This window comes from Rhinolophus sinicus, linkage group LG07 (genome assembly GCF_036562045.2).
Source record: "Rhinolophus sinicus isolate RSC01 linkage group LG07, ASM3656204v1, whole genome shotgun sequence".
Lineage (NCBI taxonomy): Eukaryota > Metazoa > Chordata > Mammalia > Chiroptera > Rhinolophidae > Rhinolophus > Rhinolophus sinicus.
The window spans coordinates 23,495,563-23,516,939 of NC_133757.1; the positions used below are offsets into that span (position 1 = coordinate 23,495,563).

The 21,377-nt window shown below is 49.0% G+C and overlaps 1 protein-coding gene across 11 annotated transcripts in view; it reads right to left on the reverse strand.

Annotated features, from left to right (window-relative positions):
• The window catches only part of PAX2 (paired box 2), an 88,583-nt gene that overhangs the window by 11,544 nt on the left and 55,662 nt on the right, over positions 1–21,377 (reverse strand). For all 11 annotated transcript variants that reach the window (XM_074339185.1, XM_074339179.1, XM_019724919.2 and 8 more), the window contains 2 exons: positions 9,520–9,695; positions 7,141–7,267 (listed from right to left, as the gene is read on the reverse strand). In XM_074339185.1, the coding sequence (XP_074195286.1) occupies positions 7,141–7,267; positions 9,520–9,695 (303 nt within the window). The remainder of the gene's footprint in view (positions 1–7,140; positions 7,268–9,519; positions 9,696–21,377) is intronic.

The window sequence follows — 21,377 nt, forward strand, 5'->3', positions numbered from 1 at the left end:
CATTAGGCTGCTCTCTGAGCCTGCCCAGGATTTCCTCCCTCCCTGCCTGCCAGCCCCTCTGCCACCAGAGAGGAGAGGGGGGGATTCCAGGCTGAAAGCACTCAAAGCCTTCTTAGAAGTAACAATAGTGGCAGGGCTTGCCTTCCAAAGCTCAGGGCTGAAAAAGTGCTGGCATGTTTGTCCTGAGGCTACAGCTAATGGGAGGGAAGGCAAGATTCTGATCACCCTGGGGAGGGAGTAGAGGGTCTTCCTGTCACCTGTGTGGAGTGGGGGGGCTGGCTCTCTGGGGGAAACAAGCTTTCAGGTCTTGCCTAGGTGGCTTTGAGGCCACCTGGACATTTCTGAGCCCTTGGTCCCAATACATACCTGTAACATTCATTGGGATACCACTATTTACAATTTCTGGTCATTCAGAAAAGGTTAGGTTGACTGACTTTACTTTTACTTAGCTGAACTTTACTTCGTAGAAAGTGCCAAATAAGGGAGCAAACAAGCTTAGGGCTGGGGTATTCCCCCCTTTGGAGGACTCTTTTTTGGGACAAACCAAGCATCTCTAAACATCTACAGCAACCAAAATGTTCCCTATAACCTAGGCAATCATGAAAGCAGTGCCCAGTGTTTTTCACTAGGCAACCCTTTGAGTTGGCTACTACACGCGCTTGAAATACAGATCATTGATTTCTTGAAAATATTGTCACTAAGATTCAAATCAGCCTCTCTCTGATCTCCAAATGAATTGGTGAGACCAGGCTGTGGAGGGCCAAGTACAGACCAGAGAGCATGCTCAGCCATGGGTCTCCTGGATGCAGGGAAAAGATGCAGGGAGGAGTCAAGAATAAAGGTCCGGGGCAATGGGTCAAATTTGAACTCAGCTTAGAAAGACCATGGAATTACATCTTTGCTAAGATGCCTGGGAACCATCCATACCTTCTTCATCTTCCCCAGGGACTCTCCTCCCCTCTGCAGCTCCATTAGCACCCCATGTGCTTCTGCCCAAGGCACCCTGCTGTGGAGGGCAGCAGATCACCCCTGGGAGGGCCGGTGGGCACAGACATGGGCATGGGATTGCGGCTGGAGAGTGAGGTGGTACAGCTTTTATTCTGCTCAAATTTGACCTGATTCTCCCAGTCCTGGAGTAGATGAATGCCTCTTCTTTTCAATATCCTTTCCCTCTAGAGCTGGATGGGGTAAAGGAGGAAGAGAAAGAGCCCTGATCCAAGGATTCCCTAGGCTGCAGGCCCAGGGCCCCCGCCTTATCTGTCAATGTCTCATTGCTATGGAAATGCCCCCATAATTAAATCAGAACTGAGGTCTGGTGGCTGGAGGTCCTGGGGGATGTGACTGGAGGCCTCAGGGATTTGGGGAGAAAGCTAGACTCTTTCCACGGGGCCTTCTCAGCTCACATGAAGGGTGTAGGGCCCGGGGGTGCTGAGGAGAAGCCCTCGGGCTTGGTTCAGCCTCCACAGTAAAAGGCTCTCTGACGTGCAGCATATTGATGTTGCCCCAGTCTTCTCCTTTCAAGATTGGAGAGAAAATCTGATGTCTGTGCCCTAAATTCCTCTAGCTAATCAGAGGCTTTGAGCCGACAGACAAGGCTAGGAGACTCCCAGCCTCCTTCAGAAACATTTCTCAGCTTTTATTGCCCTCTCCTCCCCCAGGGGCTGGCCAAGGGCTAAGCTGTTTGTTTTATGGAGGGAAATGCAGTCACATTGGAAGGGGGTTGTTAACTACAGGAAAGAAGCAGTTCCTGCAGGTCCTCAGGACTCCCTGAGTGGTAGGAGGGCTTCCCAGGGTCCACACCGCTATCTGCTCAAAGGCCACTTCTCTGACCATCCCAGATGTGGGCAAGGAGTCTGAACTTCTAAGGGTTTGCAATCCTTTCTCAGAAGCTGAGCCCACACTGCTCTCCCTGGCCTCCAGGCCCGAGGGGTGGGGGGTGGGGGGCAGCCCATTGCTTGTTTTGGAACTTTGCCTTACTGGCACCCCCATCTCTGCTCAAATTTGCCAGCTTCCAGGAAACCCACATCTTCGGCTCCCTCTCCCTGTCCTGGGCCCATCCCTCTTGGGCAGCATGCACATCTCCTCCTTGTTCTTAGCTATGGGTTCCTTCAGAGCTGCAGTGTCTAGGCATCAAGAGAAGTTTCTCCCAAGCTTTGGAATAAAACCACCTTCTCTCCACCAGGGTGGAGAAGCTAACAGGGCTTTTTGTTTTTTAACCACCACCCCATCCTCGCTGGGAGGAACGTACTGCCCTTGTCATAGTTCTCCAATGGTCTGACATTTTTCCAAGGTAAAGGGAAGATTCTCTACTGCGAGTTAGCCATCTGGGAGCTTGGAAAAGCAGGGACAGGCTCTACTTTCAGGGCTGCCTGAGGCTTATCTCTTTCCATGGCTCCAGAACCCCAAAACAATAAGCTATAGGTATGGTCTTCATTCTTTACCCTTTATTTATTTACCCTTTATTTATTTACCCTTTATTTATTTACCCATTATCTTACAGTTTGCTGAGCCATGGTGGGGAAGGGGATGTGGGGTCTGGATCTGTGATAAACACAAAACTATACTTCTCTTTTATCTTGTTTAGAATATTAAACATGCATCTTTTATAGTTGCTTTTGGATTGTTCTATGATCTTCAGTTCTTGGGGGTGTTAATTGCCCTATTTATTACTTCTGCCAACTCTCCCTCATGCAGTTTGTGTTCATATGAGGTGCGTAATTTTTTATAGTGAGCTCATCTTTAGTCGTGGATTTTTTTTCCCCTGTGGGAGTCCCAGTGCCCTGGATTGTGGGATGTCTCTGCAGAGAAGGTCTGCTCTTGTTCCTGCTGGGGTTTCTGAGTGCATTACTATCCTGGACACATTTTTATGTAAGTTCTCGGCTGGGGGTTCCAGTCATATATTCATGGTATAAATTTGGACTCTGAGCCAGGGTCAGGGTTGGAGTCTCCATTTCTCATGGACCCCTCACTTGTTTCCCTGGGCCCCTGGGATGAGTTTGTTGTGTCCCTTTCATGAATAGTTGTCTTGCTCTGTTCCTGGCTTTATAAAGGGCAGTACTCTATTCTAGCTTTCTGCTTCTCTTGGGCCCAAAGTCATGTCTCCCGTCTGGTGGGTTCCAACCTCAGCACCCCCCCAGTTAGGGTTTACCTTCAGCGTGATCCCAGCAGTCTCTCACACACTCTGGCTTGGAGTTTCCCTCTATTTCTGGCACCAGAGAATGAGGTTTAGTTGTGTATTAACAATTCTTGTTATATTTTACACAGCTATGTTTTGGTGAGTTTGATCTGCCTTCTTTCTGGATCTCAATTTCATTCCCCCATTACCTGTCTGAGACTAAAATGAGGGTGGCGAGAGCTGCACTTGCATGAAGCGCTCCCAGTGTGTGGCAGAGCTGCCCGCTCGAGGCCAGGGAAGCCTGTTTGGCGCAGCGGCTCTGGGGGCTGGTGTATTCCTCTGCTTCTGGAGTGAGCCCAGAGAGCCTCTGCACACTGTCTGACTTCTTCCAGCATCATCTCACTCCATTCAGGCTCCAGGGTAGGGAACCTGCTCTCACCTTTAAGGTGGACTTTCACCAGGTCAGGGGACTCTCTAAATGCTCCGAAACATCTCCAAGGGACTTTGGGAATCCTGCAACTAGTACTCTTCTCCTCCCAGAGCAACATTACTGCCAGTGTCCCCTTATGTTCTTCCATGGCTGCAGACCTGGCCAGACACAAGAAGGGAGGGGCTGAGGGGAGGAGGTCAGAGGGAAGAGGGGCTCTTTTCTACCAGTGATGGGAGACTTGAAGGAATGAAGGCACTAACTCGCTGAAGAGGCCCTGACCCAGCGGTCCCTGGACTATTGAAGGCTTGATGGAGGCCCCCTGTGGGGTCCTTTGGAAGGGCAAGAAGTTGCTAGAAGGTACCAGCCACAGCCAGCCAACCTGAGGAAGCCTGGGGCCAGAGTGCCACCAACCCACTCTCTCATCTAACTGGTCCCTTTTTCCTTATCATTTAGGAGCGACTCGGCTCCGTTCCAGACCAGCAGCCTAGAGCAGTGGGCTGGAGAGAAGGGATGCCGCTGAGCTAGAGCAGCCCAGCGGCGGAAGGGAAAGTGGGTGATAAATTTAAATAACCAGCTTGACTTGGCAGCTTGCTGAGTTGTGATGCAGTGAAATTAAAATCTCGGCAGAACTTGCAAACACTACCCAGAAAAATCGGTCTCTCTCCTTGGTTCCATGATGGAAGGTGGAGAGAGAAGGCTATCGGCCGAGCCCCAGCCTCTGGCAGCCACCCTTGCTTGCAATGTGATTAGCTATGTCCTGGCCCACTGGGCCCCACCCTCCCCTCCACACAATAGTCCAAGCTCCTCTCTCCTCTCAGTCTTGACCTTGTGGAACAGATGTATCAAGTGGCTGGTGAAGTTTGAAATCAGCCTCTAGTGCCAGGAGATGGCAGGAATATCAATAAGGTCAGCTCTTCAAGTGAGGCTAGGGCATTCCTGGGCTGGTTTCCTCAGGACTCATCCCTGGAGGTTTGCAACCTCAGCTGCCTGTCCCCAGAGAAGAGGATAAGCTGGGTGCCTGAAATGTAGGGGATGAAGAGGGCTCTTTGAACCCCTGGGTACACCTAAGCCAGGCTGTGGGCACAGGATGACCCCCTTGCCCTCTCACTTGGAGTACACACCTGGCCAGCATCATCTACCTGAAAGGGACTTCCTGGTTTTTCCTCTAGCAAAGTCCTTCCTATTTTCCAACAAAATCACCTTTTTAAGACTCTTTGAGGGAAATTTCTACAGATACACCAAAAGCCTCTCGCACACGGCAGCCAAGCTTAGAGCCTGATTCTCACAGATGCCCACATCTTTCTAGAAGAACTCTTGTGTCTGTTCTCCTTGCATCACTGTCCACTGCTCCCCAAAAACTCCTGGCCTGAAGGCCAACATGCTGGCCCCACTCCTGAGATGGCCCATGAAGTCTCTGGGCACTGCCCCATTTCTCACCTTGACAGTACTTCCAGCAAATTCTGTTTGTCCCCATAATAAACACATCATGAATCATTCATCTTTAATAGATTATGCAAATTAGGAGGACATGAAATCAACAAAGATCAATAACTGCAGCCATTTAATTGCCAGCAAAAACATTTTAAGAATGAGCAGCCCTTTCTCGAGTAATGGCACCATTCATCCAAACATTGGATCTTGGCCTAAGTGTAGAAAAATCATTTCGTGCTCCCGCCCCCCACCTCCCCTCCCCCACCTCTCCACATACTTCTCTCTTTTTTGGTAATTTCCAGTTTCTGAGCGAGTTTCCCCGTCATTACCACTGGTGAACAGCTCCGAATGTTAATGGTTCTGCTTTTGTTACTCCTCGCTTGATTGAAATGTCGCATACAGATTGAGATGTTAGTGCTAACTTGCCACCTGGGAATGTCAAGCTGGGTCTGAAATGAACTTTTCTCACACTTGGATCCAGATGGATCAGCCGGAGATGTTCCCAGGCTGAGCTGGGACCGTTCCAGGGCCATGGGGGGGAGGCGGGCGGGGGAGGCTCAAGGTGGAAGGACTTTTCTGCACCAGTCCAAGTTCTCCTGCAGCAGAAGCTCTGCCCCAAAGTTCCATCTCTTCACCCCAGGAAGCCCCTGCCTGCCTTCTGGACTGGACCCAGGGACGGACAGCTGGGATTAGAGAAAAGCCTCCTGGGCTCTCTTTAGGAAGAGACCACTGTCACTCTCAGCAGGTCAGGAGAAGGGCAGCCTGGCCTAGGCCATCTCTGGGTCAGAATATTCAGAGAGCTTCCAAGGTGGGCTAAAGTGGGCTCATGCCAAGGGCCAGTTGGTAATAGTCTGTGTCCTGATCCAGCTAAGGTTGTCACTCCCAGAACTGGTCCATCCAGTTCTCTGACACTTCCAGAACGCAACCTCTGACTGTCTAGCCAAAGACCTCTACTCTGTCCAAGCCAGAAACAGTTGTATCAGGACACTCCTTAAGAAGATTCTGGGAAGCTAACAGCAGGGCTCTCCAAAGACCCCAGGTGGAGGCTGGGTGGCCACTTGCATCTACCTTAGACCTGAGCCATACTCCGATCAGCGTCAAGTCAGAAGCAAGGCCCTATCCTACAGCGAGGCCCGGTCTGCTGCCAGTCTTTGCCACTGGCTGTGATGCTGGCTGCTTGCAGCCTTGCTGCCAGGTCCCTAGGCCGCCTCCGCTTGCCTTGCTCTGCAGGTAACGCCTCAGTGTCTCCCAATCCCCACCGAGACCCTTCTCAATCATTCTGTCTCCCAAGGAACAAACGGCACATTGGCTTTAGTGTCTCTAGAATAATTAGGTGAATTTTAATAACACCTCAATGTGTGTCTCTCCCACTTGGGCACTTTCCTGGCCTGGAAACCCTTCTGCAGTGCCAGGCGCCTTCCACAGCCGGCAGATCTGAGGCCTAGAGCTTCATCGGCTGGGCTCTTCACTGAGCCACACCTCGGCGTTCTTCCACTCTAGCTGCCTCTGCTGCTCCTAACCATTGGAGCACCTGGATTAGGTGCCCCCTCCCCCTGCGTTTGACTGTGGGACAGGCCGGACCCTGCCTGGCCTTGAAATCAAGTCTTGGTCTCTGTGATTTTTCTGGGAAGCAGAAGGGCTAGGATCATTGTACTTATCTATAACCACAGAGCTGGATGCTATGTCCTGAAGCCCAAAGCCACAGAGACCCAAGCTGCCCAGAAGGAAAGGAAAGCAGGTTCCCAGCAGCCTTGAGGAAACAAGGGCATGGAGGCTGGACACTGGGCACTCATGCTCCCTTCTTGCCATTCTGGCCTATTTACCCTCTGCGTTCTCTCACAAGTCCTAGCTACAGGCTTACAATTCTGGGCCTTGATGGAGGCAAGAAAAAAATGCAAAGAGGGAGGCAAGAGGATTTTTGCTGGGCAAAAAGAGCCAGCAATAACCCCCTTTCCAGACTGAAGTACACAGAGACCCTGACCACAATTTTTCCTGCTCACATCTGTACACATCTATTTGGGAAGCACCCTGGTTTTTGGAGGCTCATTCTCTCTCTGCAGATATCATGGCAGGGGGGCCCACTTGTCACACTGGGCCCCAGATGGCATGGGCTGAGGCACCTGCATTGAAAGCTGTGCCCCCACCCTCCTGGAAGCCCCCTTACCGGTCACAACGGGGTATGTCTGCGTGCCTGACACGTTGCTGCCCAGCTCGGGGTTGGTGGACGCAGATAGACTCGATTTGACTTCATCAAGCCCAGGGGTCAGGGCTGGGAGGGAGTACTCGTTCCCCTGGGAGGAGAGAGAAAAGCGACAGCTCTCTATTGATGCGCACACACGGAGAAAGGGCTCAGTGTGCAGATGGGGAGGAGGACCGAGGAGCCCTCCCAGATGGGGTGGAAGGAGATGGCCAGGCAGAGGGAGGGGAGAGTGGGAGGGGCGGGCTCCACAGATGATGCAGAGTTTTGTGTGGGTGGGGGTAGACCTGACCTGTGAAGCTGAGGTGCAGCCTATACTTTATCAGTGGTTATCCAGCACCCTTTACATTTCTGTAACAGTTCCTGTCTAAGAAGCCCCAAGAGTGGAGTGTAGCAGTGAGGATCCCACTGCTGAGAGGCAAGGGGAGTTTTAAGGTCCCCCTGGGGTGGGGAACCTTGAGGAGGAGGGGCGATCATGACAATGGCAGAAGCAGTAGCTGGGGGAGGGCCTAGTGGGGCCTCCAGCCTGGCACTGCTGGACCAGCTGAAAGGGTGCTGGCGCCCCTTTTTTAAAAACAAACAAAGACAGCCCCACAGGCCCCTTGCTCTCTGCCTGTGCACTGGGGTATGAAATTGGGGAGGGGGAGAGTCCACATGGCTAACAGAAGGGTGGGAGGGGGCCAGTCATTGACTCTGAAAGGGTGTCCTGCCCGAAACACTCGGGTAATTGCCTTTTTATTGCAGCCACCGCCAAGCCAGACCCCAGAGCTGGGCAGGCCAGGAGCCTGCACAAAGCAGGAAAAGTTGCTCTGATTAATATTACGTTAAATTAAAACTGATTTTCTGCTCTTTCGGGTCCGTTTTTTTCCCTTCCGCTTCCTGGCCCCCCCAGAGCACCCCCTCCCCTCCCTGGCTGGACGGGATTGCCTCGTCATTTCCAATTCCTTCTTGTATTGATCTTCCTGTAGAAATCAGTTTTGTAATTAGCTGCAAATTAGGCCTTCTACTGGGGGTGAAGCTGCCCCCTGATTTATCACCAGAGTAATTCGCTGTGATCGGAGAGAAATTAAAATGAACTCAATTAGGCTTCGGATTTGCTTTATGGGCCCTGCTCCGAGTTTCAGGGGGAAAAATGACTGTGCTGGTGTTTAATAGTCTAATGAAAGTAAATAAAGGTTATTCATTGTAATACAGCCGGGGACTCGGGGAGGGTGCACCGAGCCGCCCGCCTCAGCCAGCTCCTCCTTTGTTGGTTTATGGCTCAGGGCACCTTAAAAAGACTTTTGATTTTTGTTTTATGAAGACAAACAGCTTATGGGATAAAAGGACGGGCGGGGAGAAAGGCGAGTCGCTGCGAGCTGTTGGAGTCCTAGAGCCAAACTGTGCTGTGTGGAGCCAGGGAAGCTGTGCTGGTGTGTGTGTGCTTGTGTGTGCATGCACGCGCTTGCATGTATGCACGTGTGTGTGTGCGGGTGCGGGTGCAAGCAGTGTGTGGTGCTGCGGTTGTGGGCCTGGCCTAGGCCATAGATCTAGGAGGAATGGCGGTGTGCTCCCGTGTTTGAGCATGTGCGCTGCAGGCTACACTGAGGTGAGGGTAGAGGTGAGTGCTGGAAGGTGCTGAGCTGGTGGTCTGGGGAGAATGCTGTGAGTACTATGGACTGTGGGCGGGGGAGCAGGTGGGTGGTGGTGGTGTGTAAACACGTGCACGGGGTAAAGGTGAGGAGTTAGGAGATGTGTTTCTATGCTGCATAGTGTAGAAAGGTGCTGTGGGATACGTCCCATGCTGTATGTTCTGAACTGTTCTGCATCTGTAGGACTCAATAAATGCCAGTATTGGGTCCGAGAGGTAGGCAGTCAGTCTGTCTGGGTCACTTTGTACAGCTGGGAGCAAGAGGCAGACAGCTGGGCAAGAAGAGTGCCACAGGCTTGCACAGACTTTCTGTAGGACCCTGGGGGGCATTTAGGCAAGGGACACAGCAAGAGGACATTTCCCAGTACTCTATGCCAGAAGCAGGGAATGGCAGGGCCAGAGGAGACCTGTTAGATCATACTTCTTAGCCCTTTATTCTATAGACAGGGAAACTGAAGCTCTGAAAGGAATAAGACTTACCCAAGGCCATACTCGCATTAAGAACTCACCATTTCTAACTACCACATATCATAATGATTTGTCCTAACTCTACTGTCATGTCCTGTGTGAGACTATTCACATGGCCCACACACGTACGCCCATATGTAGCATATGCAATGCTGGGTGTACACATGGCTGATGGCTGTGCACATTCTCCAGAGGCCTGTTCTACCCAATTCCTTTCTACTTCTGCACGCAGAAAGCGCCTTCCTCACCTGTTCTGATTTGATGTGCTCTGATGCCTGGAAGACGTCAGGGTAGGAAGGACGCTCAAAGACCCGATCCAAAGCTTCCAGCTGCTGCTGGGTGAAGGTGTCAGCTCGCAAGTGCTTCCGCAAACTGTCCACGCCACTCTGGGAGTCTCCATTGGGGACTGAGCCCTCGGACACATCTGGAGGACACATGGACACTCGGGGCATCAGTGTAGGCCAGCAGAGGCACAGAGCAGTGCAGTGGGCAAAAGGGGGGGGCACCTGGCCTGATCCCTAGGGCTTTGTTGTGCCTCTGCTAGGACACCTTACCCCCAGCTTTGAGGCTGGAGGGGCTGCCCCAGGAGCTGGCCATGCCTCAGAGATCTGGCTGATGAAGCCAGAGCCTCTGAAAGACCTAGGAAGAGACACAGAAGTTGTCCCATCATGGACGGTGGGGGGCAGAAGGACTAGACAGAGGTAGAGTCGGAGGGGCTCCCAGGGGCCATCTCCCCTGCACCCCTTCTGTCCCCTGGCCTGGGTCAGCCTGGGGGAGGAGCTGGGTTTCTCAGACCGGTATTACCCAGCCTGTGGAGAATTGAACTTGGCTCTGAGATGAATTTCAGTTCCACTGACTCCAAGGGTGGAAAATCATCAAATCTCCGAGGCTGAGTGTAACAGGGAGACTGAGTGAAGTAATTAACTTCACCACCAAGGGAGGAGGGACTTGAAGCCAAGCTGAGGCATTCTGTTTGCATTAGGCCAGGACTGAGACCAGAGCAGGAGGACAGAAGGTGGCAGGTGAGCAGGAAAATGCTGACTTGGGCAGAGACTTAAGACAGTGTCTTTGTGGATGCTGTCATGCCCAGGCCACCCTCTCAGCCTCTGTGCCTGGCCTGGACTCCGGCTGGGCCTCGATCAGAGGCCAGTTCGTCAGCCACCTGGGTCCTCCCGCAGGTCTCCACAGAGAGCTGAGACTTGCTCCATGAAGGAAAGGCCATGGGGGTGCCACACTAGTGCCCCTCCCTGGGCTGCAGGCCAATCCTGTCCACATCCTGCCCTAACCAGTCTCTCTCACCATTCTGTTCCCCTCCCACCCCAGCCCTGCCCTTCTGCATCAGGTCCACTGTAGTTTCATACTATACAGTGGGCCGTCCTGCCACCTCTCACTGAAACCCCCCGCCCACAACTCCCTTGGACCAAAGCTGGGTGGGTCCTTCCTAGACACAGCTTGGCCAAGACCAGCTGGGGAGGCTTAGGCCTGGGGCCAGCTCATGCCTAGAGTGTTTCTCTGTAACTGTTATATATATCAGTTTATAGGTGATTATACGATATGATATAATCAATATTGCATTATATACAGTAACACCATACAGTATCATTCGGGAGACCATAGAAAATATTACATATTGATTAACCTCAACCTGCAGCCATCCTCTCTTGCTGGCCTCTCAGACGAAGCATGGGGGTCTGCTTTTCTAATGGGACCTCTTGTCTTCCCTCCACTGTAGTCTGGAGGGGGTGGGAAAGCAAAGAAAGTGTGTGTGTGTGTGTGTGTGTGTGTGAGAGAGAGAGAGACACAGAGACAGAGACAGACAGAGAGAGAGAGAGAGAGAGAGAGAGAGAGAGAGAGAGAGAGAAATGAAAATCAGGATCAAGTCTGAGGAGGACAGAGAGAGACACAGGGACAGCCTCAATGGTATTTCTGTTCTCTCTGTTCCTATGGACACAAAACTCGGTGGTTGTGTATTTTTCTGTGTAAGCCTCTGCAGTGATTTTCTGTCTGAATCACTCCATATGAGTGATATACGCATCTCCCCATATGAGATTAAGTTAGGGTGTGGCATATTTATTTTTCCCTTTTGTGTGAGTATTCTCTGTGTAGATACATTTCCACACACATAAACATACCCAGATAAGTCAGTGTCCGGGGATGTATAAGTGATAGAGAAAGAACTTTTTTGAACAGATGTGTGTGATTACATGGGGCGCAGGCGCCCACGTCCCCCACATTTCTCCTGTGCTTGCTTCTCTTTCAAGGATTTGCCATCATCTCGATTCCACCCCTTATATCTATTTGCCCGTTTCATTGTGTCTAATTCTTTCTTGCTGGAGTCCTCCTACCTTTCTGGGAAGCCCTGCTGTCAGGGTGGAGAAAGGCAGTGAGTGTCCTTGTGTGTGGTTATTACAGTGTCACCAGTGGGTTCTGGGGAGTAAAGTGTGCATTTATCTGAGTGTGTGCTCACATATGTATTATGTACACGGTGTAGGCATGTGTGGCGAGACTCATACCATACCTCTGTGTAGATTTGTGTATATGCCTGTGTGTGACTTGGCTCAGCCTCTGTGTGTGTGTGTGTGTGTGTGTGTGTGTGTGTGTGTGCGTGCGTGTACGCTTAGGGGCTGAACTGAAGCTTTGTCCTCAGGTCACTGGCTGGAGGAGTCTCTTTTCCTTCATTTATTCAGGGGCCCTTCAGATCTTGACAAATCTGTCACTCTAAATTTGCGAGAGATTATGGTGCTCTCTCCCCAGCCCGCAGAGAGGTGATATATGATATCTGCTGCCCCTATTGATTGCCTGATCTGGTGGCAGAGGCCGGCGAAATGAACTTGAAATGAACATCATGCCTCAACTCATTGTGCGTATAATACACTACTTAATCCCACATTTTTCAGCCGCTATGGAATTCAATTGATCAATCATGTTCCACTGATAGTACTGTTTTAGGGGTTATTGCTGCTCCCTCCACTCACTGACCTTTTTATTTATTTATTTTTTTGTATACTCAGGCCCTGGTGATAAGACAGGTTACAGAGGCAGCAATGGAGAGAAACAGGGCGGGAGGAAGGAACGGCAAAAGGAATCCTGCTACTGGAAGAGGTGGCAGTGGGAGGCGGGGAAAGAGAAAAAGAGAAGGAAGGGGGTGGGGGAGAAGAAGAGAAAGAAGGTGCTAGAGGGGCAGCACAGCAAATGGGTGTGGTGAAAGCATGCAGAGAACACCCAAGAGAGGTTACAGGAAGCTTGAGGGAACTCCCAAAGGAGAAAGAAGGTGATAAGGAGGCGGGAAAGGTGGCAGTAATGATGAATGGTGAAGGAGCACAAAGAAAGTTCTGGGAGAACAGGGAGAAGAACCACAGGGGCAAGGAGAGGGCAGTGACGTGATTGGTGGGGGACAGGGAGGCAGGCCTCCCAAATCAGCCAGCGGGCCCATGGGCTCTCCCAGGCTCTATCCAGAGGACCAGATGGCACAGTTCCTTCAGCTGGAGAAGGAAGAGAGGAATGAAGGTAAGGAGGAAGGGTGGGAAAGGAGTGAGGAAAGGAGGTTGGGAGACGCCTGAGGAAAGGCAGAAAGCAAGAGGAAGGAAGGGAAGAAGATTTCCATGCTAGGAGCCCAGGGCAGCTTTGCTGGGGAGAGAGCACTTGCCACAAGAATAAAACCAGCTGGCTCTGCTTCCCCGGAAGCCTGCGTATCCAGCTAAGGAGGGCAGCCCAGAGTCTGGATGGGGGTGGGTTTGGAGGGTAGGGGATGGAGGCGGAAAAGGAGATGAGAGCAGAGGAGATCAGAAAAGACAAGAGAACACAGAGAAAAAGAAAGAAGAAATGAAGTGGTGGACAGTGCCAACCACATGGAGGGACCTCCTCAGGACAGTGGAGAGAGAGCTCAGAGTGGGATTTCCCAAGGGTGGAGTCTCAGAGGGGACAGGCTGAGGGTGGAACTGCGCTGTGACACCCCTGAAAGGCTTTTGTCAGAGGAGGAGGCAGAAGCAGGACTTCATCGAGGCTTCTGTGAGCAGGGAAGGAAAGTGTGTGAGTAATTGGATAACATCTTCCCCTCGTGAGCTCCTTGTGGGCAGGGACCATGACAGATGCATCTCCGGGGCCCCAGTGCCAGGCACAGAGCTGGGCATACAATTGGTACTCAATGAATGAATGAATGAGGCTCTCTGGGGAGCATTCAAAGCCAGACCCCTGACAGAAGTTCTCTGGACTGGCACCCTGACTGGCTTGGCATCCCAGGACACCCATTCACTTGTCAGGCAAGTCTCACGCATCCCTAGCTATCAGAGGACATGGGAAGACCCACAGAAGGCCCCTGGGTAGACCTAAGCCCCTCTTCACTCACCCCCACTGCTTGTCAGCTTCTGGAAGCATTGACTCTGGTCCACAGGAAGCCCTTCCTTTTCTCATCAATACCATCCTGCCCACCTATAGTGCCTCTACTGAAGGGACAGAGAATATTGTGTTCCCTGTGAAGAGCAGAACTTAACCTTGGAGTTCAGAACTGCCATCCAAAGCAGATGGGAGAGGTTGCTTGAGAACAAGGTCCAGATGACCTTTGCATTGGACCCCCCACACCAAGGCTCCAGTCAGAGAGAGCAGGGTTGGGATAAAACAGGCCTATTTGCCTGTGGTGGGAGCTGGTTCCAGGGAAGACCTTTCTTAAATGATCTGAGGAGACCCTTGGCCTTCACCTTGAGGGGATAAGACTCCCACTCCTTGTCAAGGCTCCAGGAAGAGGCTGGGGTATGGTGGTCATATGCCCTGGGCTTTCCGGAACAATTCTAATTTCCAATATCCTTTCCTACTCTCAGGCCACGTTTTTTGACTGAGGTTGGAAAATGTGGTTGTGTAGGTTTAATAAGACCGCACAGCGCAAGGAGCGAACCGTGTGCTAGTTGGTCTCCATGTGTGGAGAGCACAGCCTTGTTTTCCTGCTCTCCCCAGCCTCCATCCATTAGCAGCTCACAGTACTGAGAGCTTATTACATGCCACTGCTGTACTTTGTACAGCTCTTTTTTAATCCTGCCGCCAACAACCCTGGGAGGTAAATACTGATTTAGGATACCTATTTTAAAGATAAGGAAACTGAGGAAAGAGAAAGTAAGTAGCTTATCCAAGGCCATGCAGCTGGTAAATGACAGTCAGGATTTCAATTCAGGTCTTTCTGATTCCAGACCTGCCCCCTACATCATTTCACTCTGCTGCTTGGGTGCCAAACACAGGGTCCCAGCTGAGGGCTACTTGGCCCCATCTGAGTCATGGTTTCCAGCATCCCCATTTTTCTGCCTTGCACTTTCCCTATACTGATGCTGCAGCCCCTGAACTGACTGCCCAGAGTGTTTAGAGGACACCTGGTCCGAAGTCTTCATTTTACAGTAATGAAAACTAGTGGGGTGGGCAATGAGGTGGAGGAGGGGAGGTGACAAGTTCAAGGTCACACAACTAGGCAGTAGACTCTAAGGACTGGAGCCCATTCCAGAAGCTTTGTCCACTACAGCATGGAATGAGGCAGATATAAATAAATTAAATTAAACAAACTGCTGAGTTAAAACTTTGACGTACATTACTCTTTCAAGGGGAACAAAGGTTCATATTGTCTTCCCCTCTAATTGCTTCATATTTGTTTAGCAGTTAATAAAAAGCTTTCAAAAACCTAAGGTTATTTGGGTGGGGATTGTAATCCCTTTTTTACTGGTGAGAAAACTGAGGCTTGGAGTAAATGAGCTGCAGATTAAATGAGGAGAAGTGGCTAGCTCAAGGACATGTCCACCAGGGAGTCTGGCACAGGGAAGGTGTCCTGTAATCAGTCTTGGACTAAACCAGTGAGCAGCAGCAGCTGCCTGCCCAGCCAACGTCCTGAGCATGTAAGTAGCAGCAGGGCCCCAATCTCCATGCAAACGAAGGCAGCTGCAAAACCATCTTGACTGGCAGGAGAGCCACCCACATGGTAACAGTGGTTACTTCCTGATCATGAGCAAATTATTTTCTTCTCATCTAAGTTTTTTCATATCATCCAGGCTTTGTACAAAAAGCACGTACTACTTCTAGAATCATTAATAAAAATGTCTTTTACTCCTCAATAAAAAGATCTGATCTCCTCATTTACTTAGCCTTGTCACTCCCCATCTATTTATGCCTGGGCTTCTCTGGAGCAGAGCTCTACCTTCCACTTCTCTGACCCCAGACTAGACCCTCTCTATGGCCAATCACAAATAAGGCTGTCCAGTGAGGTCTCAGTAGCTTGGAAAGGGGGAAGTCACTGAACACCATGTTTAAAGGATAAGAGTTAGGGATAAGGGACAAAATAGAAGTGTCCTGTCCTCTTCATGTGTGGATATTCTGCCCAAATTCCCAAAGCTGTGACTGCGAGGGGCAAGAGAAATTCTCCTGCACTGACCAAAAGGTAAGTGGGGGTGATGGTAATAGACAGAATGAAATAATGCCATTCCTTGCTCAGAAAGTGCCAAGGTCATCAAAGTCTACAAAACCAAGATGGGATGTGCAGGAGCCGCCCCCAGGAAGTAGGAAGGAGGCATTTGAGGGGACTTTTTAAAAGTATCGTAAAAAAACTTATTAACGTCAGTTTTATAAACCCAAATACAAATATTTACCTGTCTATGGGGAAACTGACGATATTAGGGCTTTTGCATAAGCTAATTAAATCCATTCAAATTTACAAAATTATTATTATTATTCTCATTTTTCAGATGAGAGGCAAAATTATTTGTTCAATATCATCCAACTAGTAAGTAGCAAAGACTGGATATTTGAACTCAGGGATGTCTGACTCCAAAGCGGTCTCCACTCTATCAAATTTGCCTTCTTTGTCAAAGATTGTCATTATCATCATTTATTGAGCACCAACTATGTACTAGGGAGGCTTGAGATGCTTTACACACACTCTCTCTAATCCTTACAGAACACATGCAAAAGAGAGACCATTAGTTCAATTTTACCACAGAGGAAACAAGCTCAGGGAGAGTTAAAAGCATGTGCAAGATCGCATAGCTGACAGGAAGCAAGCTTGGGGAAAGTAAGGCTTATTTCATCCACAGACAGAAAATGACCTGAAAAAGTGATACAGGAAGAAAAGAGAAAAGCGTGGAGGAAGTGGGAGCAGTGGGTGATAGGCGGCAGGCCTCTGGGGCCTGGGGGGAGCAGGAGGGGTCAGCTGTGGTTGGGGTTGGGGGCTCTGTGTAAATGTTTGCTCCATACCATTCCGACCTATGGCCTCTGCCCCCCTCTCTCTCCTCCTTAGCTCCTCTAACACCCCTTTCCCCTTCTGAGGGGTTCACACCCAGGCTGTCCCCCAGTCTCCCCAGCTGCCAGTTGTTGCAGTTTCAAACTCAATTGTTCTCCTCGGTACTGAGGCAAATGGAGTCATTAATTACCTTCTATCGGCTGGGCTGAGTTCAGAATGCGATCAATATCTCCGCTTGTCATTCAGGGCAGCCCGCCTGTGCAGCCCCAGCCCCACCCCCACGGCGGCAGGATGGAGGAGGTCTGGGCTGCCACCCTGGCCCTCCCATCTGATTGAGAACAGGGAGTGAGGTTTGGGACCAGGAATGGGGCTGCTTTCCCGACTGGGAGAAGAGAAAGGATTCATGGAATGGGGAGGGGATGGAGAGGAGGGGAGAGGGAAGTAGAAAAGAAAGGGAAAGAGTGTGAGGGAATGAGGAAAGTAGGGCAGGAGACAGGAAAGGGGGAGGGGAGAGGAAAGAAGTGAGGAAGAGAGGGTGAGGGGAAGCATGATGGAAAGGGGAATTAGATGGGAATTGGAGGAGAGAGGAGGAAAGCAGGTGGTGCAATGTGCTAGGAAGAGGCTGGGCTGGAGACCATGCTGGCGGAAACACTGTCTAAGGAGCTGGGGTGACATATCCCATGGTCTCCCATCCTTAAACGGGACGATCTGGGAGACTGCCCTGGCCAGGAACCCCAAGACAAGCTGAAGAGGAGGCTACGAAGAAGCCCTTGGAAATCTGGCCCCAAAACAAGGTTCTGGTCAGCCTTTCAGCTCTGGCAACCCATGACAAGGGGCTCTCCTAGACCAAGCCCCGCATCAAGCACTCCATGAGTTCATGATAGGGTGAAAGGTGGGCATTGGCATGACTGTCTTCCTGTGCCTCTGTGGGCACCAACTGCAGCAGTGACCCTAACTTAAATGCTGGACTGTTAGTATTATCTCCTGGGTTGAAATCCTAGTTTTGTTGCTCATGTGCCATATGACCTTGGCCAAGTCCCTTGAGCTTTTCTGGATTGAGTTTCCTCAGATGTACACTAGAGGGTTGCTAGTTCCTCCCTCAGCATTACTAATTTCTCCTTTCTCTGTGTTCCAATAGCCATCTATCCAAACCTCTATTGTAGAAATAATAATAATAACTAAAATTGATCCAGTTTCTATTATGGTGCCAGACACTCTGCTTAATGTACATCCTTACAATAACAGCAGCTAACATTAAGTGCTTACTATATATTAGGCACCTATTTAAGAATTTTACATATATTAACTCATTTAATTTTCACAAGAACTTAATCAGGGAGCTTCTATTATCATGCCCATTTTGAAGGCAGGGGCCCACCTCTTTCATCTTTCTAAGCCTAACATTGGGTATGACACATAGTAGGTGACAAAAAATGTTGGCTGATTTGTTGTATAGGACTGCAAAAGCAAAGACTAATAAACTCTTAACTTGCCTTACTCAATGTTTTACCTTTTAAAAGGAAAAAGAAGCAACAAAGGAAATTGCTCTTCTGGAGTCAGTGTCATCACATTTTATAGCTGGAAAGTGTAGAGAGCATTTAATCCATTCCCTCTTAGAGATTAAAAAAACAAAGAGGCCCGGAAAGGTTAAGTAATTTCTCCATGTCACACAGCTAGTCATTGTTAGGATGGGAACAGAGGTTCTCACTCCAGAGCCCTTTCCACTACTTCAAATTGCTTAATTTTGACCAAGATAGAAAAACTGATAAAAGGGAAGTGATGAGGAGAAAGCAACCATGTCTAGAGTTGACAGTAGCAAAGGAAGGGGCACTGGACAGAATCCGAATTGAGGAAAGCAAACTGCTATGTGTTAAGGGAAGGAATGGTCGTGTGATCCCGTGGCAAGAGATTCTAGAAGGAAACATAATTCCAGAAAGATAGGATGCTCTAAAAATGAAATTCCTCCCCTACAAGCTCAAAGAATCAACCTGACAAAGTAGAGAGAGGAAAAGTGGGGGAGGGGTAGAAAGAGAGGACATTTAAGGAAAATCATTGTTGTTGCACACGAATAAGCTTTAAAATATGATGAGCCTAGATTTTAAAAGGACATGTACACCGAACAGTGGAAGATTATGCGGCCATTAAAAAATCATGTTTTCAAAGAATATTTAATGATATGTGAAAATGGTCCTATATAATGTTAAGTGAAAATAGCAAGACAAGCTGTATATACAATATCATTCCAATTTTGATAAAAAATTATATGTATAAAATTATACATGCATAGACAAAAAAGACTGTAAAAGAATATACCAAATTCCAACAGTGGTTATCTCTCAGTGATGAGATTATTGGTGATTTTTAAAAAAATTTACTGTATCTTCCAAATATTTTATAATGAACACATATCGCACTTTTTATCAGACAACAACTTATTTTTTTTCTTCTTGTAAAGGACACACAACTGATGGAAGGAGGAGACCATAACCAAGGGTGGGTATAAGAGTAGCATGAGCCTGTCAGGAAGACAAAAGCTGAGACAACAAAAAAGGGCCTTGGTAGCTCTCTTTGGAGAAAACAAAAACGAAGGCAGGTGTAGGCTCAGTGCTGGGGAAGAGGATGTAATACTGAGAGAAAAGAGAGAAGGCGGAACTTCTCCAACCTCCAGCTTGCCTTTGTCTTGTCCACCAAAGAAAAGAATCTTCAAAATGGGACCAGCAGGAGCTGCCCAGGTCAGGAAGGGGCAGGCAGGTACTCCTAACCATTTGAGTTCACTTTCCTAGGTCCAGATAAATCATATAGCAGGACCCTAGGGACAAAGGTAAATAGGATCCTAAGATTTTTGTTGATAGTCCTTGAGAAGTCACAATGAAAAGGCGAGGCAGTGACAAAGCCCAGTGCTAGCCTGCCTTGCAAAAAAAGGTAAGCTTACGCAAATAACACTCTAATAAATTTAATGGTAAGGTCTGGAAATCTTTTAGAAGAAATTATTATACTTCATAGGCACTAGAAAAGAAAATGGTGATACTCTGGAGCCTGTGTGTATTCAGCAAGAATAAGTCACATCACATTAACTAGAGATCAGTGCTTAGATCAAATGCCAACCCCGCTAAGACTTCAAGGGCCCTGGTTGGAAGCAACTGCCCTTTTTTAAAAAAAAACAAAAACAGAAACATTCATCATAGCATTTTATAACTTGATCATAGTGCCTATCACATTCTGCTTGTACAATGATGTGCACATCTATCTTCCTACTAGACTAGAAGCTTCATGAGGTCAAGTACTGTGTCCTATTTACCTTTGTAAATCAGTCCTGCCATGCTTCATACACAGCAGGCACTCAATCTGCATACCGACTTAAACTGGATTTATTTTATCGATTGATTAAAGAAATGCTGTGAATGTAGTGAGTGTTAACATTTCACAAAGAATCTCCTTCCTAACTTTACGGACAATATGAAGAAAAGTGACATGGTTACGGCTGCTGGACTCAGTAGTACCTAACGCATTCATGTATCGCAACCAGGAAGGAGGTCTCCACTGGTGGGCCATGCGGCTTTCCTTTACTTTAAAGGAAAATAACTCTTTTAAAAAAACTACTAGGACGGTGACAGAGAAGACATGCTTACGATTTTAATCGGGTGGAATTAAGAGCCAAACCAACGAGATGAAATGGAATACCCTATGTTTAGGTTTTAAAAAAATCAATCACACAAGTGCAGAACGGGGTAGACCTGGCTTGATAGCAATTGATGTGAAAAAGATCTCAAGGTTTTAGTTGACTACGAACTCAATATGAGTTTGAGTCTGACATGGCTGCTAAAAAAAAAAAATAAAAAAAAAATCAAATGTAATATTGTAAGTTTCTTGAGATCCACGTCCTGGTTCTTTGCTCCTATCATACCTTCTAACACAGTGGACACTGGGCCCACATTGATACAAATATCCCCCGAGAAGCAAATGTAAGTTTTCTCAGTAGTTCACCTATTTACACGCCAAAGCAAAATCACAGACTCTCAGCAATCTGAAACAGTTTATAGGAAATCTTCCCAAGGACAGAGTGATAGATTGAATAATCATTTAGGGCCCTCGTAGTTCCTAACAAACCAGGATAGAAGAGGGAGGTATAGGGAGCCCTAGAACCCCAGAGAATTATACCAGTACAGTTACTTTCCCTGCTTTGAATGTCTGCTCCCTCCCTCCTCCTGAACCCCTAGGTTACCTAGGAAAGAAGGACATGGGCACCCACTGCCAACACGAGCAGCCTGAGTGTGTGCAACCCATACTGGAAGAAGTCCAAGGCGGATGAGCAAGTACAGAGGAGGGAGGAGGAGGGGAGGCCAGAGGCAACACAACGGCAAGGAAGCAAACACGTAGTGGAGAGAAGACACATGCACAGAGAGAGGGGAGGAGTGAGCAGTGGGTGGGTTTAGGTGAATTCCCCAGAGTGATCAACTTTCCTGCCTGAGAGCATGCGCAGTGCCTTCCTGCTGGCCTGCTGGCAGAGGCTGGGACTCCAGGCTCACTGGCCACTGATGAGGAAGGAGGGCTGGCTGAGGGTCTGTCTGTGTAGGACCTGAGTCCTCCTTCAGCCCTCTGTGAGCTCTCAGGGATGGGCTGGAGCCTTCTGCAAGGTCCTGGACTCCAGCTGGGGCCAGAACCAGTTAGAAACCTCTCTGGAGCCAGAAGGAAAGGGGGCTTTGTTAGCTCAGAGGACACAAGCAAGACGAAAAATTACATACCAGGCCGCTCTAAGTATGCTTGTTTAGAGAAACTGCTTGCATTTATGAAGTCTTTGGTGCGGAAAGCAGGGTTGCAAATGACTGCATCAGAGCGACAGTAAAGGCCATTAATTTCCTGTTATGTTTTCCTGTGTTGGGGGCTTTATTAATTTAATTTTAC